An 18,475-nucleotide genomic window follows, 5' to 3' on the forward strand; every position below is an offset into this window, starting at 1 on the left:
AAATCACCAATTAAAAGACAAAGATTAGTAAAATGGATAAATAACATGATCCAATTACATGGTGACTACAAGCAACTCATTTCAAACATAATGATATAGGTAAGTTGAAAGTAAAAGGATGGAAAAATATACATCAGGTAAACATTACTCAAAAGAAAGTAGACATAGCTATATTAATATCAGATAAAGCAGACTTCAGGGTAAAGAAAACTAATCACCACCACCAACAGAACTTCAAAATACATGAAGCAAAAATTGATATAGCCAAAGGAGAAATTCACAATAACATAGCTGGGGACTCAAATATCCTATTCTCAGCAATTGATAGAACTACTACACAGAAAATATACAAGAATAGAGAGGAACTGAACAAGACCATCAACCAATACGATGTAATCAACATTTATGGAACATGACACCCAACAACAGCAGAATTCACAATGTTTTCAAGCACACATTGAACATTCCTGAAGACAGACCATATTCTGGGTCATGAAGCAAATCTTAAATTTAAAAGAATCAAAATCATATTGAGTATGTTCTGCAAAGTATAGTAAAGAATTTAACATTACCCAAAGAGAGATCTGACTTTTGTCTTCATCCCCAGGGAGGTGATCTCTACAAAGAGTGTGTTTGTTTACCTGGGGGCCACAGCCACCAGATATTCTAATAATGGGATTTATGATGGAGGCTTTGAGCCGTGTGGCATCAATTCTCCTCTGGAGCAACTGGGACTAAAGGTATCGGCTCTACCTCCTGAAAGGCTAGAAACTACAGGTCAGCTACATGGGCAGCCAACAAGGAGCCCCAATAAAAATTCTGGATATCAAGGTTCAGGTGAGTTTCCCTATTTGGCAATACTCCATGTATATTGTCACATATAGTTGATGGGAAAAGTGAGCACTGCCTATGACTCCACTGGGAGAGGACAACTGGAAGCTCTGCATTTGGAACTCTCCTGGGCTCTGCCCCATGTACTTCTTCCCTTGGCTGATTTTAATCTGCATCCTTTTGCTGTAATAAACTGTAACTGTGAGGATGATAGCTTTCCATGAGTTCCATTAGTCCTTCTAGTGAATTATCAAACCTGAAGGTGGTCTTAGGAACCCCTAAATTGCAATTGGTATCAAAAATGAAGGAAGACTCTTGTGGATAGCTCCCTGTAACTTTCACATGAGACCATAATGGAATTAAACTATAAATCAATGAAAGAAAGACAACAGGAAAATTTCCAAACACTTCCAAATAACACACTTCTACATAATCCATGGGTGAAAGAGAATGTCTCAAAGAAAAACATTTTTAAAGGGTTATAAGGACATGTATATACATCCTTTATATATATGGAAATATATAATGAATTATTTATAGATCATCCATTATAAGAATAATCAGAACACAACATATAACTTTACACTTATAACTTCAACAATTTAGAAGAAATGGACCAATTCCTTGAAAATCACAAACTACAAAACTCAGCCAAGATGAAATAGGTAATCTAAACAGTCCTATAACTATCATAGAAATTGAATTTGTAATTTAAAAGATCTCAAAAAAGAAATCTCCAGGTCCAGATGGTTTCACTGTAGAATTTTACCAAAATTCATAGAATGTTTTACACAATTTCTTCCAGAAAACAGAAGAAAGGGGAACACTTCCCAACTTGCTTTATGAGGCCACTATTACTCTGATACCAAAACCAGGCAAAGGTAGCACAAAAACGAAAACTACAGTCCAATATCTCCGATGAACTTAGATGAAGAAATCCTCAATTAAATTTTACCAATGAAATACAACAAAGAATAAAAATAATAATACATCATGACTAAGTAGGATTTATTCCAAGTATGAAAGGCTAATTTAATATTTAAAAATCACTGAATGCAATCCATCATACCAACATGCTAAAGAGGAAAAATCACATGATCATACTGACACCCATTCATGATTAAAAAATTCTCAGGGCATTAGAAACAAAAGGAAACTTCCTCAACCTCATAAAGAGCATCTCCAAAAAACCCACAGCTAACATCATACATAATGGTAAAAGAACAAATCTCTGCTTTCTCTCTAAAATCAGGGAAAAGGCAAGGATGTCCGCTCTTAACATTCTTATTCAACATAGTCCTGGAAGTTCTAGCAATTCCAATAAGGCAAGAAAAAGAAATAAAAGGCATAGATTGGAAAAAAAGAAATAAGAGTATCTATTTGCAGATGATATGACTGTCAAAGGAACAAATCTACAAGGAAAAACCTAGTACCAATAAGTGAGTTGAATAAGGTCACAGAATACAAGATCAACATGCAAAATCAACTGAATTTCTATACAGTGACAATGAGCAAGTGGAAACCAAAACAAAAATGCAATACCATTTAGAAATGCTCCAAAAAAATTGAAATACTTTGGTAAATAACTAACAAAACATGTACAGATTCTGTATGATGAAAATTATAAAATGCTAATAAAAAATCAAAGAAAAATTACTTGGAGAAACATGCTGTGTTCATGGATTTGAAGACTCAACAAAGTAAAGATGTTAATTCCCTAAATTATCACCTATAGGTCTAACATAATTCCTATTAAAATCTCGGCAAATTTTTCTGTAGACACAGTCAAGCTTATTCTAAAATTTATATGTAAAGAAAAAGGCCCTAAGGATAGCCAAAACAATTTCAAAAAAATAGTAAAGTGGGAAGAATCATTCTTCCCAATATTAAGGCTTACTATATAACTGCAGTAATCAAGAAAGTATGGTACTGAGCAAGCCCTGATGGCCTAGTGGTTAAAGTTTGGCACACTCCACTTTGGCGGCCCGGGTTCAGTTCCTGGGTGTGGAACCACACCACTCGTCTGTCAGTAGCCATGCTGTGGCAGTGACTCACATAGAAGAACTAGAAGAAGAACTATAGACAACTATCTACTGGGGCTTTGGGGAGGGGGAAAGGAAGGGAAAAAAAAGGAGGAAGATTGGCAATAGATGTTAGCTTAGGGCAAATCTTACCCTGCAAAAAAAAAAAAACAAAAAAAAAGAAAGAAAGAAAGTATGGTACTGGCAAAGGGCCAGTCACAAAGATCAATGGTATAGAACAGAGAACTCAGAAATAGAGCCAAACAAATGTGCCCAACTAATTTCTGACAAGAGTGAAAAAACAATTCAATGGAGGAGGGATAATTTTTTAAATAAATGGTGACGGAGCAACTGGACATCCATAGGCAAAAAAATGAACCTTGATCTACAGTCTCACATCTTCTACAGAAATGAACTCAAAATGGGTCACAGACTTAAATGAAAACTATAAAAGTCTAGAAAAGAACATTGAAGAAAATCTTTGGGACCTAGGAACAGGTGGAGAGTTCTTTGACTTGACACCAAAAAACAAACAAACAAAACAAACAGACAAACAAACAAACCCCCAAAACAAAAAACTCTCACAATTCATAAGAAAGAAAATGGATAAATTAAACGTCATCAAAATTAAAAACTTTAGTTCTGCAAAAGGCCCTGTTAAAAGGATGAAAAGACAAATTACAGACTTGGAGAAAATATCTGTTTAATTACATATCCAACGAAGACCTATCTAGAGTACATAAAGAACTTCAAAAATTCAACAGTAAAAAACCAATCAAATTAGAAAATGGGCAAAAGATATGAACAGACATTTCATCAAAGAGAATATACAGATGGCAAATAAACACATGAAAAGACGTTCAACATAGTTTTCCATTAAGGAAATTCAAATTAAAACCACAACGAGCTGTCACTACCCACCTATAGTATGGCTAAAATGAGAAACAGATATAACACCAAATGCTGGCTAGGATGCAGTGAAAGTGGATCACTCACACATTGCTGATGGGAATGTAAAATGGTACAACCATTGTGGAAAACAGTTTGGCAGCTTACCATACCACCCAGCAATTACATGCTTGCACTTTATCCCAGACTTATTTATAGATACAAACTTTTACATGAATGTAAGGAACATATATATATATTTATGTTCATATATATGAATGTGTGTGTATGTGTTCATTACATGTACTCCTGTACTATATTACATTATGTATTACATTACATTCATGTACTATATATATGAGACAGAGGCAAAAAGTCAATCTCAAAAGGACACATTCTGCAGAATTCCATTTGTGTAACATTCATGAAATAACATAATTATATACATGTAGAACACATTAGTGGTTGCCAAGGGTTAGGAATAAGGGATGATGGGTGTAGCTATAAAGAGGTAACACGAGGGAGTCTTGTGGTGATGGTACTGTCTAGTATTTTGACAGTTGCAGTGGTGATACAAAGCTATATGTGGTAAAACTGCATAGAGCTATACACACACACACACACACACACAAATGAGTGCGTGTATAACTAGTGAAAACTGAAAAAGTTCTATGGATTGTACCAATGTCAATTTTTTCGTATGATATTGTATTATACTTGTCTCAGATGTTAACACTGGGGGGAGGCTGGAGGAAGTGTACAACATGGGACTTCCCTGTACATTTCTTTGCAACCTCCCATGAATCTATAATTATTTCAAAATAAAAAGTTTTAAAAAAGAAATCATCACACCTATGCAAAAGGAAAGGGCTGGACAGGCATCAAAAAGTGATACAGAAGAGTGACGTCAGCATCATGGCGGAGTGAGCTTTCCCGTGAATTCTTCCCCCACAAGATACAACAAAAGCAACAGCCACAGACCAACAACGGAATCCCAGACAGTGAAAACCTAGAGCGGAGGGATCCACACTGCCGCATATCTGAGAGCGGAACGTGCTGGGCCCCCGGAGGAAGTGGGGAGAGGTAAGGAGAACTCCGCTCCCTCCCCATCAGATCAGCGATCCCGGTCCGCGCGGCTCCCAGAGAGGGGGGAGGGGCGGCCCTCAGTGGGAAACTGTAGCTCTTCGGGCTCTCTCAGCCAGTGGGAAACTCCTGCACAGAGGGCTCAGAGGAGCCACAGGGCTACCATCAACATCTGAGCACCCCAGAGAGCGGATAAAGAGGGGCAAACGAGAAGCCTCCCACGTCAGGGACCCAGAGGGCAAAAGAGAGAGCGCCCCCCTCCCCGCAACCCGGAGTCTGCAGCTCGACCAGACCTAGCGATCCGAGGCAGACCTGAACAAACTGGACTGGACCCGTGGATCGCAGTGGGGAAAACAAAACAAAACTGCGGATCGCAGCAGAAAAACTGGGGCAGAGCGCAGGGGGCTTAGACTACACAGCCCTTTACCACCAGACAGTGGTGGCAGGTGGAAATTGCAACCAGAGACTTCCAGGATGAGGAAAATCAAAACCAACACAGGAACCACAATGCAAAAATATATGAAATCACCAGACCAGAAACAAAATGACAAGCACCCAGAAATCAACCCCGAAGACACAGAAATCCATAAACTAAATGACAGAGATTTCAAAATAGCTATCATAAAAACACTCAACGAGGGGCCGGCCCGGTGGCGCAAGCGGTTAAGTGCGCGCGCTCCGCTGCGGCGGCCCGGGGTTCGCTGGTTCGGATCCCGGGCGCGCACCGACGCACTGCTTGGCAAGCCATGCTGTGGCGGCGTCCCATATAAAGTGGAGGAAGATGGGCACAGATGTTAGCCCAGGGCCGTCTTCCTCAGCAAAAAAAAAAAGAGGACGATTGGCGGATGTTAGCACAGGGCTGATCTCCTCACAAAAAAAAAAAAAAAAAAAAAACACTCAACGAAATACGAGACAACACAGACAAACAATTCAATGAGATTAGGAGTTTCTTCACAAAAGAGATTGAAATCATAAAGAAAAACCAATCAGTGCTGATGGAGATGAAGAACACAATGGAGGAGATAAAGGAGAATCTGGAATCTTTAAAGAACAGAGCCGACAATATGGAGGAAAGAATTAGTACTTTAGAGGATAGGAATACAGATATACTCCAGATGGAAGAAGAGAGAGAACTAAGACTAAAAAGAAATGAAGAAAGACTCCGAGAAATATCGGACTCTATTAGAAAATGTAACATAAGAATTATAGGTATTCCTGAGGGAGAGGAGAGGGAAAGAGGAACAGAGAGCCTATTCAAGGAAATAATAGCTGAAAATTTCCCAAATCTGGGGAAGGAGCAGGAAATACCAGTAAGCGAAGCCAACAGGACGCCTATATATATTAACAGACAAAGGCCTTCACCACGACACCTAGTGGTAAGGCTAGCCAGGGTCAACGACAAAGAAACAATATTAAGGGCAGCTAGACAAAAACAAAAAATAACGTACAAAGGAACTCCCATCAGGCTCTCAGCGGATTTCTCAACAGAAACTTTTCAGGCTAGAAGAGACTGGAATGATATATTCAAAATACTAAAAGACAAAAACTTTCAGCCAAGAATACTCTATCCAGCAAAAATATCCTTCAAATATGATGGAGAAATAGTAACTCTCCCAGATAAACAAAAGCTAAGGGAGTTCATGGCCACGAGACCCCCACTACAAGAAATACTCAAGAAGGCCCTCAGGCCTGAAAAAAAGAAGAGAAAGGGAACACAAAGCTTGGAGTAAGGAGAAAAGTAGGTAGACAAAATCAGAGAAATAGTAGATCTTTACCGGAATAGGTTAGCAACCACTTAAATACTAAACTCAAAGATCAAAGGAAGAAATTCACCAAAAATAAATTTAACCTCATCACTGTAAACACACAGCCACAACACAAGATAGAATAAGGTATAACAAGAGCAACTTAGAAGGGGAAGAGGAAAGTGACTGAATTGACTTAGTATAAGGAAATAGGAGGCTATCAGATAATGGACTATCTCATACACAAGATTTTTTGCCCAAACCTCAAGGTAACCACTAAACAAATAATCAAATTAAAACCACATATGATAAACAAAGAGAAAACTAGAAGAATCATAAGACAGAACAACCAAACTGAATTGGCAGTCCAAAACAAATGGGACAAGAAACAAAGGAAATGCAAAAGAACCAGAAAATAAGTGACAAAACAGCAACATTCAGCCCTCATATTTCAATAATTACCCTAAATGTAAATGGATTGAACTCTCCAATCAAAAGATACAGAGTGGCAGGATGGATTAAAAAGCAAGACCCAACAATATGCTGCCTTCAGGAAACACATCTTAGCGCTAAAGACAAGCACAGGCTCAGAGTGAAAGGATGGAAGACAAATACTCCAAGCTAATGGCAAACAAAAGAAAGCAGGTGTTGCCATACTCATATCAGACAAAGTAGACTTCAAGATAAAACAGGTTAAGAAAGACAAAGAAGGGAAATATATAATGATAAAAGGGACACTCCATCAAGAAGACCTATCACTTATAAATATATATGCACCCAACATAGGAGCACCAATGTACATAAAACAACTATTAACAAACCTAAAAGGAGAAATCAACAACAACACAATAATAGTAGGGGATCTTAACACCCCACTTACAGCAATGGATAGATCATCCAGACAAAAAGTTAATAAAGAAATATTAGACTTAAATGAAAAACTGGACAAGATGGACCTAGTAGACATATACAGAGCACTCCACCCAAAAACAGCTGACTACACATTCTTCTCAAGCGCGCATGGAACATTCTCTAGGATAGACCATATGTTGGGAAACAAAGCAAGCCTCAATAAATTTAAGAAGATTGAAATCATAACAAGCATCTTTTCAGACCATAAGGCTATGAAACTGGAAATGAACCAGGAAAAAAAAACTGGGAAAGTGACAAAAATGTGGAGATTAAACAACATGCTACTGAACAACCAATGGATCATTGATGAAATTAAAGGAGAAATCAAAAACTATCTGGAAACAAACGAAAATGATAACATGCCATATCAAACCATATGGGATGCAGCAAAAGTGGTCCTGAGAGGGAAACTCATAGCGATACAAGCCCACCTTAACAAACAAGAAAAAGCCCTAATAGGCAACCTTAAATTACACCTAACAGAACTAGAAAAAGAAGAACAAACAAAGCCCAAAGCCAGCAGAAGGAGAGAAATAATAAAAATCAGAGCAGAAATAAATGATATTGAGACCAAAAAAACAGTAGAAAGGATTAATGAAACAAAGAGTTGGTTCTTCGAGAAGATAAACAAAATAGACAAACCCTTAGCCAGGCTTACTAAGAAAAAAAGAGAAAAGGCTCAAGTAAATAAAATTAGAAATGAAAGAGGAGAAATTACAACGGATACCATGGAAATACAGAGGATTATAAGAGAATACTATGAGAAATTATATGCCAACAAATTGGACAATCTAGAATAAATGGATAAATTCTTAGACTTATACAACCTCCCAAAATTGAACCAAGAAGAAATGGAGAATCTGAATAGACCAATAACAAGTAAAGAGATTGAAATAGTAATCAAAAACCTCCCAAAAAATAAAAGTCCAGGACCAGATGGCTTCTCCAGTGAATTTTACCAAACATTCAAAGAAGATTTAATACCCATCCTCCTCAAACTATTCCAAAAAATAGAGGAAGATGGAACACTTCCTGAATCATTCTACGAGGCCAACATCACCCTGATACCAAAACCAGACAAAGACAATACAAAGAAAGAAAATTACAGGCCAATATCGCTGATGAACATTGATGCAAAAATCCTCAACAAAATATTGGCAAACCGAATACAGCAATACATTAAAAAGATCATACACCATGATCAAGTGGGATTTATACCAGAGACGCAGGGATGGTTCAACATCCGCAAATCAATCAACGTGATACATCACATCAACAAAACAAAGAATAAAAACCACATGATCGTCTCAATAGACGCAGAGAAGGCATTTGACAAGATACAACATCCATTTATGATAAAAACTCTCAATAAAATGGGAATAGAAGGAAAGTACCTCAACATAATAAAGGCCATATATGACAAACCCACAGCTAACATCATACTCAACGGGGAAAGAGTGAAAGCCATTCCTCTGAGAACAGGAACGAGGCAGGGCTGCCCACTCTCACCACTCCTGTTCAACATAGTACTGGAGGTTTTGGCCAGAGCAATTAGGCAAGAAAAAGGAATAAAAGGAATCCAAATAGGTAACGAAGAAGTGAAACTCTCACTATTTGCAGATGACATGATTGTATATATAGAAAACCCTAAAGAATCTGTTGGAAAACTGTTAGAAACAATCAACAACTACAGCAAAGTTGCAGGGTACAAAATCAATCTACAAAAATCAGTTGCATTTCTATATGCTAATAATGAACTAACAGAAAGAGAGCTCAAAAAGATAATACCATTTACAATTGCATCCAAAAGAATAAAATACCTAGGAATAAATCTTACCAAGGAGGTGAAGGACCTATACAATGAGAACTACAAGACATTATTGAGGGAAATCCACGATGACATAAAGAAATGGAAAGATATCCCATGCACGTGGATTGGAAGAATAAACATAGTTAAAATGTCTATATTACCTAAAGCAATCTACAGATTCAATGCAATCCCAATCAGAATCCCAATGACATTCTTCACAGAAATAGAAAAAAGAATACTAAAATTTATATGGGGCAACAAAAGACCCCGAATAGCTAAAGAAATCCTAAAGAAAAAGAACAAAGCAGGAGGCATCACAATTCCTGACTTCAAAACGTACTACAAAGCAATAGTAATCAAAACAGCATGGTACTGGTACAAAAACAGACACACAGATCAATGGAACAGAATTGAAAGCCCAGAAATAAAACCACACATATACGGACAGCTAATTTTCGACAAAGGTGCTAAGAACATGCAATGGAGAAAGGAAAGTCTCTTCAATAAATGGTGTTGGGAAAACTGGACAGCCACATGCAAAAGAATGAAAGTGGACCATGTGCTATCGCCATTCACAAAAATTAACTCAAAATGGATCAAAGACCTGAAGGTGAGACCTGAAACTATAAAACTCATAGAAGAAAATTTAGGCAACACACTATTTGACATTGGTTTTAAAGGAATCTTTTCGGATGACATGCCTACCCAGACTAGGGAAACTAAAGAAAAAATAAACAAGTGGGACTTTATCAGATTAAAGAGCTTTTATAAGACAAATGAAACCAGAATCAAGATGAACAAACAACCAACCAGCTGGGAGAGAATATTTGCAAAACATACATCTGACAAGGGGTTGATCTCCATAATATATAAAGAACTCACACAATTGAACAACAAAAAAAACAAACAACTCGATCAAAAAATGGGCAGAGGAAATGAACAGACACTTCTCCAAGGAAGGTATACAGATGGCCAATAGGCACATGAAAAGATGCTCAACATCACTAATCATCAGGGAAATGCAAATCAAAACAACACTAAGATACCACCTCACGCCTGTTAGAATGGCTATAATCACCAAGACAAAAAACAACAAATGTTGGAGAGGATGTGGAGAAACAGGAACCCTCATACACAGCTGGTGGGAATGCAAATTGATGCAGCCTCTATGGAAAACGGTATGGAGATTCCTCAAAGAATTAAAAATAGAGATGCCCTATGACCCAGCCATCCCACTACTGGGAATCTATCCAACGCACCTGAAATCAACAATCCAAAGAGGCTTATGCACCCCTATGTTCATTGCAGCATTATTCACCATAGCCAAGAAGTGGAAGCAACCTAAGTGTCCCTCGACTGACGACTGGATTAAGAAAATGTGGTATATATATACAATGGACTACTACTCAGCCATAAAAAAAGACAAAATCGTCCCATTTGCAACAACATGGATGGGGCTGGAGCGTATTATGTTAAGGGAAATAAGCCAGAAAGAGAAAGACAAACACTGTATGATCTCACTCATATGTGGAATATAAACCAACACATGGACAGAGAAAACTGGACTGTGGTTACCCGGGCAGTGGGGGTGGGGGGTGGGCACAAGGGGTGAAGGGAGTCATATATGGGGTGATGGACAAACAAAAATGTACAACCCAAAATTTCACAATGTTAGAAACCATTAAAACATCAATAAAAAAAAAAAATTAAAAAAAAAAAAAAAAAGTGATACAGGGACCGGCCCCATGGCTTAGTGGTTAAGTGCGCGTGCTCCACTACTGGCGGCCCGGGTTCAGATACCGGGCGTGCACTGACACACCGCTTGTCCGGCCATGCTGAGGTCACGTCCCACATACAGCAATTAGAAGGATGTGCAACTATGACATACAACTATCTACTGGGGCTTTGGGGAAAAAAAGGAGGAGGATTGGCAATAGATGTTAGCTCAGAGCTGGTATTCCTCAGCAAAAAGAGGAAGATCAGCATGGATGTTAGCTCAGGGCTGACTTCCTCACACACACACAAAAATAATAATTAAAAAAAAAAAGTGATAAAGGAATGATATCTTTAAATGAAAACAAAACAGGAGAGTTTGTATCAGTTTTCCATGACTCCCCTCTGTATTCATTTCTTAGAGCTGCCATAACAAGGTACCACAAATTGGGTTGCTTTAACAATAGAAATATACTCTCTCACAGTTCTGGAGTACTCCAATGAGTCACAGACATCATCAAAGACCTGTAACCTGTAGAATGGACTTGCTCTTGGCCTCCAGGACTCTACACTTTCCTAGATGACCTCCTTCCTTCCCAATCATCCCTCTGCCATCTCTACCTCCTCAATGTAGTAATTTTCTTAACTTTTCCAATTTCTAATTAATCTTAATTTTTCCTAAGTATTCTGTTAGAACATCTATTCATATGTTCTTGATCCACTACTAGATTCAAAATGTCCTTATAAGACTTAAAAAAAAATGTATTCATGGGCCGGCCCCGTGGCTTAGCGGTTAAGTGCGCGTGCTCCGCTGCTGGTGGCCCGGGTTCGGATCCCGGGTGTGCACCGACGCACCGCTTCTCTGGCCATGCTGAGGCTGCGTCCCACATACAGCAACTAGAAGGATGTGCAGCTATGACATACAACTATCTACCGGGGCTTTGGGGGGAAATAAATAAATAAATAAAATCTTTAAAAAAAAATGTATTCACATTACCTAGAAAAGCAAAATTTGTATGAGTTTTTGAAAAAATTAATAAACACTCTATTGATTGTGTCCTTTGATGAAAATAAGTTTTTATTTTTATTTATTTATTTATTTATTTTGTGAGGAAGATCAGCCCTGAGCTAACATTCATGCTAATCCTCCTCTTTTTGCTGAGGAAGACCGGCTCTGAGCTAACATCTATTGCCAATCCTCCTCCTTTTTTTTTTCCCCAAAGCCCCAGTAGATAGTTGTATGTCATAGTTGCACATCCTTCTAGTTGCTGTATGTGGGACGCGGCCTCAGCATGGCGGGAGAAGCGGTGCGGCGGTGCGCACCCGGGATCCGAACCGGGGCCGCCAGTAGCGGAGCGTGCACACTTAACCACTAAGCCACGGGGCCAGCCCTGAAAAGAAGTTTTTAAATTTGAGGTACTCCCATTTGTCTATCTTTGCTTTAGTTACCTGTGTCTTGGTGTCATATTCCAGAAATCACTGCCAAATCCAACATCATGAAGCTTTTCCCTGATGTTTTCTTCTAGGCGTTTTATAGTGTCGGGTCTTACATTTAGTGCTTTGATCCATTTTGAGTTAATTTTTATATATGGCATAAGGTAAGGATCCAACTTTATTTCTTTACATGTGGATATCCAGTTTTATCAACACTATTTGTTAAAGATACAGTCCTTCCCCCGCTGAATGGTCTTCACACTCTTGTCTAAAATCATTTGGTCATATATCTGAGAGTTTATTTCTGGGCTCTCTATTCTATCCCATTGATCTAAATGTCTTGTCTTTATGACAGTACCACACTTTTCATTACTGGAGCTTTGTAATTAAGTTTTGAAATCAGGTTTTCCCTACATATTCTGTCTAAAATAACCTTACCAGCCCAACATTCTGACCGGCTGGCCTACCCCTTGCAACAGCTTCCTGCTTCCTGATCATTGCTCACTCACCTGGGCACCGTCCTCCTGTCCCTTCCCTCACCACCAGCCAGGGCTCCTTCCCTTGCTCCAACAAGGAGATCACAGCCGGCTTAGAAACAGAAAGTCCTGGTTATAAGAAAAGAGATGGAGATGAGGTGGAAATGAAAATACCCAAATACTATGATTCAGAATTGATTAAAAAAAAATAAACTATAGGTCAACATGGTATTTGATAAGGTCTACAGAAGAAAGCAGAAAGGAAGAAATACTCATATCAGGTGAACTCAGAATCATAAGAAACAAAGCAAACAAATAGGTGATAAAATGCTATTTAAATTTATATCAGCTTTCTCTCTTTATTTTGCTATGAGAAAAAAAGCTTCCTGAGATACTTATTTGCAGATATTTTTCAATGTTAAATACAAAGTTCTTAGAATGTAACTTCCAAATGCAAATTGTTTAAAAGAGAGTACATTTGTTGTAGGAAATGGAATAGTGTTCACTTAAGCTGTAAATATAAGTGACATTTCTTGATCCAGCGCATCATGACATTAATTGGCAAGGCCAAAGAGCTTCACATCCAGGACCCATGTGAGTAGTTTTAATCTATGATAATGCACCTACAGCTTTAGCACAGTGCAAGTGAAGCAAAAGACAGAGCTTGGTTTCTTTGACCATGTCATGCTTTAATGGTATAGAATTCCAATTCTGCTCCTTAATCATCAAAGAAGAAAGTCAATTATAAGAAAGGACCAGAGGAAGGTGTGAGGATGAGGAAAATAAAGGTGCACCTCCATTTAGCTGTGCTCATTTCTACACAAAGAGAAAATTCATCTGGTTATTTGAAAGGTAGCCCTAAAATCTACAGTGGAGAAAGCAGAAATTCCAAGAAATAGATTCTGAATTATTAGAGGCAGATAACTTTACCCAGTGAAACCAAGTTGCTATAGTTCTCCAACATCACATCTTTGTACAAATTCCTCTGCGCAGGGTTCAGGCGTTCCCATTCCTCCTGAGACACATCTATAGCCACATCTTTGAACATCACCAACCCCTAAAATGACAAATCACAGTACTATTTTTGAAATTATAAGAAACATTTTACAAAAGGAAGACCAGGTGCTAAAAGGAGGCCCTGCAGGAAAGGTATGGTACGGTGAGTGTACAGGCTAAGGCTGGAAGCATGTGCCACGGGTCAAAAGGAATTTAGTGAGACTGAATCAGAGTGCCCACATGTTCTTAAACAATTAAGACACATCCTCTTGCACAGAGTGGAAAACTTCTGTTAATCAGTCATCTAGAAATTAAGAAAATAAGTAGAGGTTCCCAACTAAGTTAAATAGTTGGAAAATTTTTAATCTTTCCAGAATGTCTTATGAAAATCTCCATATTGAGAAAAAAGACTTGAAGATTTTTCTTCGTCATTATGACTACTATGTCATAAGCATTTTTACTCTTCGTGCAAATTCTTAAGTAAACATCCAGTGCAGACTGTATTTTCCAAAAATGGACAGAGCAACATCTCCCATTTCATATGTTCTTCTTCAGTGTAATCTTGATGTGCCCCACCCCCCACCCCCGACTGGTATGGGGTCTATGTCCTCTTCCCTCCAACCTGAACCTGGGAGAACATTTGTGACTTAACCTATAGAGTATGGCAGAAGTGACTACGTGACTTCTGAGGCTAGATTATAAAAATGTCTCATACTTCTGTCTTACTCTGTTGGGACGCTTGTTCTTGAAACCCAGCCACCATGTTCCTAGGAAGTCAAAGCAGCCCATAGAACAGCTCATGTGAAAAGGAACCATAGCCCCAAACCACAGCCCTGGTTGAGCTCTTAGCCAGCTTCCAGCAACAACTTGCAAGCCTTGCAAGTGGATCATCCAGCTCTCAGTCAAACCATCACAACTGATACCATGTCACAACAGCAGTACGCCATCCCTACTGAGTCCTGTTCAGACTGCAGATTTGAGAGCCAAACCATGATTGTTGTTGTTTTAATCTACTAAGTTTTGGGGTGGTTTGTTATGCAGCAATAGTAATTTAACATCTTTTTTCTTAATTGGTGGCATAACATTTGACCTTATAAATAAAATATTTAATCATTCTCTTAAACTTGGACTTTTATAGTGGACAAAATCTCTAAGATCTTTTCTAAGGCATATACCATTCCATTTTTTGAAATTACATCTGGGAGATCTTACCTCCTATCATCCAGCACTCCTCCTTGTACACTTTCCAAGTTCTTAAGTTAGAGAATACCAACGTAGAATGATCTAGACTCACACAGATGTGACCTAAGTCTAGCATATCCAGTTCAATCTAAAATTTGATTTTGTAACTGGTGCTTATCTATTTCCTGGCAAGACCTTCGATCTTTCTATATGCAAGCACCAATCATATCTCCACCACAACCTAATGCTTCACAAACCAAAAGGTCTCTCCACCCAGTGAGATCACCCTACACCAATTCCCTTAATGTCTAATTGAAAAACTCAAAATTGTGGAGAAGCTCAAAAATTTCCCATGTGTGACCAAGTAAGCATTTTTCCCTGAGGAAATCATTTCCTGCGAGGACATCTCAAGTGCGTGGCTGTTTTTTCTCCTACAATCTTCATACCACTGTCCTCCAGGCTCCTCATTGCTGGTATCAGACAACTGTCCCTCGTTCTCTAGAATCTAATGTCATCATTTCATCAGGCTATACTATGCATTCTCTCTCCCTTTCGCAGTGATTTGTTGACATCCAGATTTCTGCCCCTCAGGAATTTTAGGTCCTGGCTCAGTGTCACTATCTCCAATACTATTCCTATCTTAATTCTCAGTGATTCAAATATCCACATACCTATTCCTTCTAGTATCCTGGTCTCCCAGTTCCCGGACCGCCTCTCTGCTTCAATGATCTTGTCTTCCACTCTAGTGCACTCACTTCTTATCTCACTACCCTAGACCCTGTCATTAGCAGTAACTGCAACATCTCCAAATTATCAAGTATCCTTCTCTCTGGTCACCTTTAAACTGTCACTCACCACACTCATACCTCTTCTCCCCTTCTTACCCAACTGAAATTCTGTTCAGCTAATCACCCAACTTCATAATCACTCCCAAGGTGAACTCCCTTGACCCTCTCATTTCATACTTGCTTAGCAAAGCCTGAATCCCAGATAAATCCAACTCTCTTTCTACTCTGTCACCGCACATATGTAGCTGAATATAACTAGTGAAAATCACCAATCTTAATGACAGGTTTTTATTTTTATATTTTATTTTCCTTTCTTAAATTGTTCAGGACTAAAAAGATATACATTCAGATGTCTCACTCCCACACTTGTCCTGTCCATTTTATCTCCCACCTCCTAACCCCTACAGATGAGCAATTTTATAAGTTTCTTGTATGCCTTTCCAGTGTTTTTAAGCAAATACAAGTATATATGTACATATTATTTTCCACACTTTTACACAGAAGGTAACATACTATAAGGTATATATTGTTCTGTATTGGCTTTTTTAACTTATTAAATTCTAAGGCTAATGGCTTCCTTATTTTTCTATAAGTACATATCATTCATTTTTTGTATTTATCATAGTTCATTTAACCAGACCTCTACAGATGAACACTTAGCTGTTTCCAATCTTTTGCTATAACAATGTGCAACAAACACTTCTGTAAATATCATTTTATATACATACAGGTATATTTGTAATAAGTCTCAGAAGTCAGATTGCAGGGTCAAAATTGAAAATGCATTTCTAATTTTGGTAGATGCTGTCAAACTGCCCTCCACAGCAGCCGGACCATTTTACTAGACACCAGCAACATATGACAGTACCTGTTTCCTTATCGCCCAACTAGCAAAGTGTTTTTGTCAAAACATTTTATTTTTACCATTTTAATAAGGGAGAAATTGTATGTTAGTAGAGTTTTTAATTTTATTTATTTACTTTTTTTCCCCCCAAAGCCCCAGTAGATAGTTGTATGTCATAGCTGCACATCCTTCTAGTTACTGTATGTAACTACTGTATGTAGTTACATACAGTAACACGGCCTCAGCATGGCCGGAGAAGCGGTGCGTCAGTGCGCGCCTGGGATCCAAACCCGGGCTGCCAGCAGCGGAGCGTGTGCACTTAACCGCTAAGCCACGGGGTCGGCCCTGTTAGTAGAGTTTTAATGTTTATTTCTTGAATTATGAGTTGAATATTTTTCTTTTTATAAGGGCCTTTTATATTTCTTTTTCTGTGAACTTTCTGTACATGACCTTTGACCTTTTTCCTACTAGGCTGTTGATTTTTTTTTTTAACTTTCTAAGAATTCTTTATAAATTAGAGAGAAAATAAGTTCCTTGCCTGTGTATGAGTTGTAAATACTTTCCCCCATTTTGTCATTTCTCTTCTGACTTTGCTTACCAGTGTATGCCATGCAGAAGTTTTTTATTTTTATGTAGTCAAATTTGTTAATCTTTTCTTAGTTTCTGGATTTTGAGGCCTAGTTATAAAGACTTTCCTCACATCTAAGTTATGAAGGAATTCTCCCATGATTTATAGTCTAGTAATGTTATGGTTGAATCTTTAATAATTAAATCATTCAATTTATTTGCAGTTTATCATGTATGGTAGATGAGATATAGATCAGGCTTTATCTTTTTCCAAAATGGCTACCCAGCTGTCTAACATGATTCATCAACGGTCTGTCTTTAACCAAGGAGGTGAAAGACCTATACACTGAAAACTAGAAGACATTGTTGAAAGAAACTGAAGAATACACAAATAAATGGAAAGATATTCCATGCTCATGGATTGGAAGAATTAATATTGTTAAAATGTCCATACTACCCAAGGCAATCTACAGATTCAATGCAATCCCTATCAAGATTCCAACGGCATTTTTCACAGAACTAGAACAAACTATCCTAAAATTCATATGGAACCACAAAAGCCCCCAAATAGCCAAAGCAATCTTAAGAAAGAAGAACAAAGCTGGAGGCATCACGCTTCCTGATTTCTAAATATATTACAAAGCTATAGTAATCAAATCAAAACGGTAAGGTATTGGTATAAAAACAGACACACAGATCAATGTCAATGGAACAGAACAGAGAGCCCAGAAATAAGCCCATGCATATATGGTCAATTTATTTACAATAAAGAAGCCAAGAATACACAATGGGGAAAGGACAATCTCTTCAATAAATGGTGTTGGGAAAACTGGACAGCCACATGCAAAAGAATGAAACTCGACCACTATCTTACATCATACACAAAAATCAACTCAAAATGGATTAAAGACTTGAATGTAAGACCTGAAACCATAAAACTCCTAGAAGAAAACATAGGCAGTAAGCTCCTCAATGTCAGTCTTGGTGATGATTTTCTGGATTTGATACCAACAGCAAAAACAAACATGAAGGACTACATGAAACTAAAAAGCTTCTGCACAGCAAAGGAAATCATCAAGAAAATGAAAAGGCAACCTATAGAATGGGAGAAATAATTTGCAAATCATATATCTGATAAGGAGTTAATATCCAAAATATATAAAGAACTCATACAACTCAAGAGAA

At 38.1% G+C, this 18,475-nt stretch overlaps 1 protein-coding gene across 1 annotated transcript in view; it reads right to left on the reverse strand.

Annotated features, from left to right (window-relative positions):
* ZNF461 (zinc finger protein 461) overlaps positions 1 to 18,475 on the reverse strand; it is a 39,309-nt gene that overhangs the window by 12,039 nt on the left and 8,795 nt on the right. The window contains exons 3-4 of the mRNA XM_058530868.1: positions 13,844 to 13,970; positions 12,947 to 13,042 (exon numbers count right to left, since the gene is read on the reverse strand). Coding sequence (XP_058386851.1) covers positions 12,947 to 13,042; positions 13,844 to 13,970 — 223 coding nt within the window. The remainder of the gene's footprint in view (positions 1 to 12,946; positions 13,043 to 13,843; positions 13,971 to 18,475) is intronic.

Source organism: Diceros bicornis, chromosome 34, assembly GCF_020826845.1.
Source record: "Diceros bicornis minor isolate mBicDic1 chromosome 34, mDicBic1.mat.cur, whole genome shotgun sequence".
Lineage (NCBI taxonomy): Eukaryota > Metazoa > Chordata > Mammalia > Perissodactyla > Rhinocerotidae > Diceros > Diceros bicornis.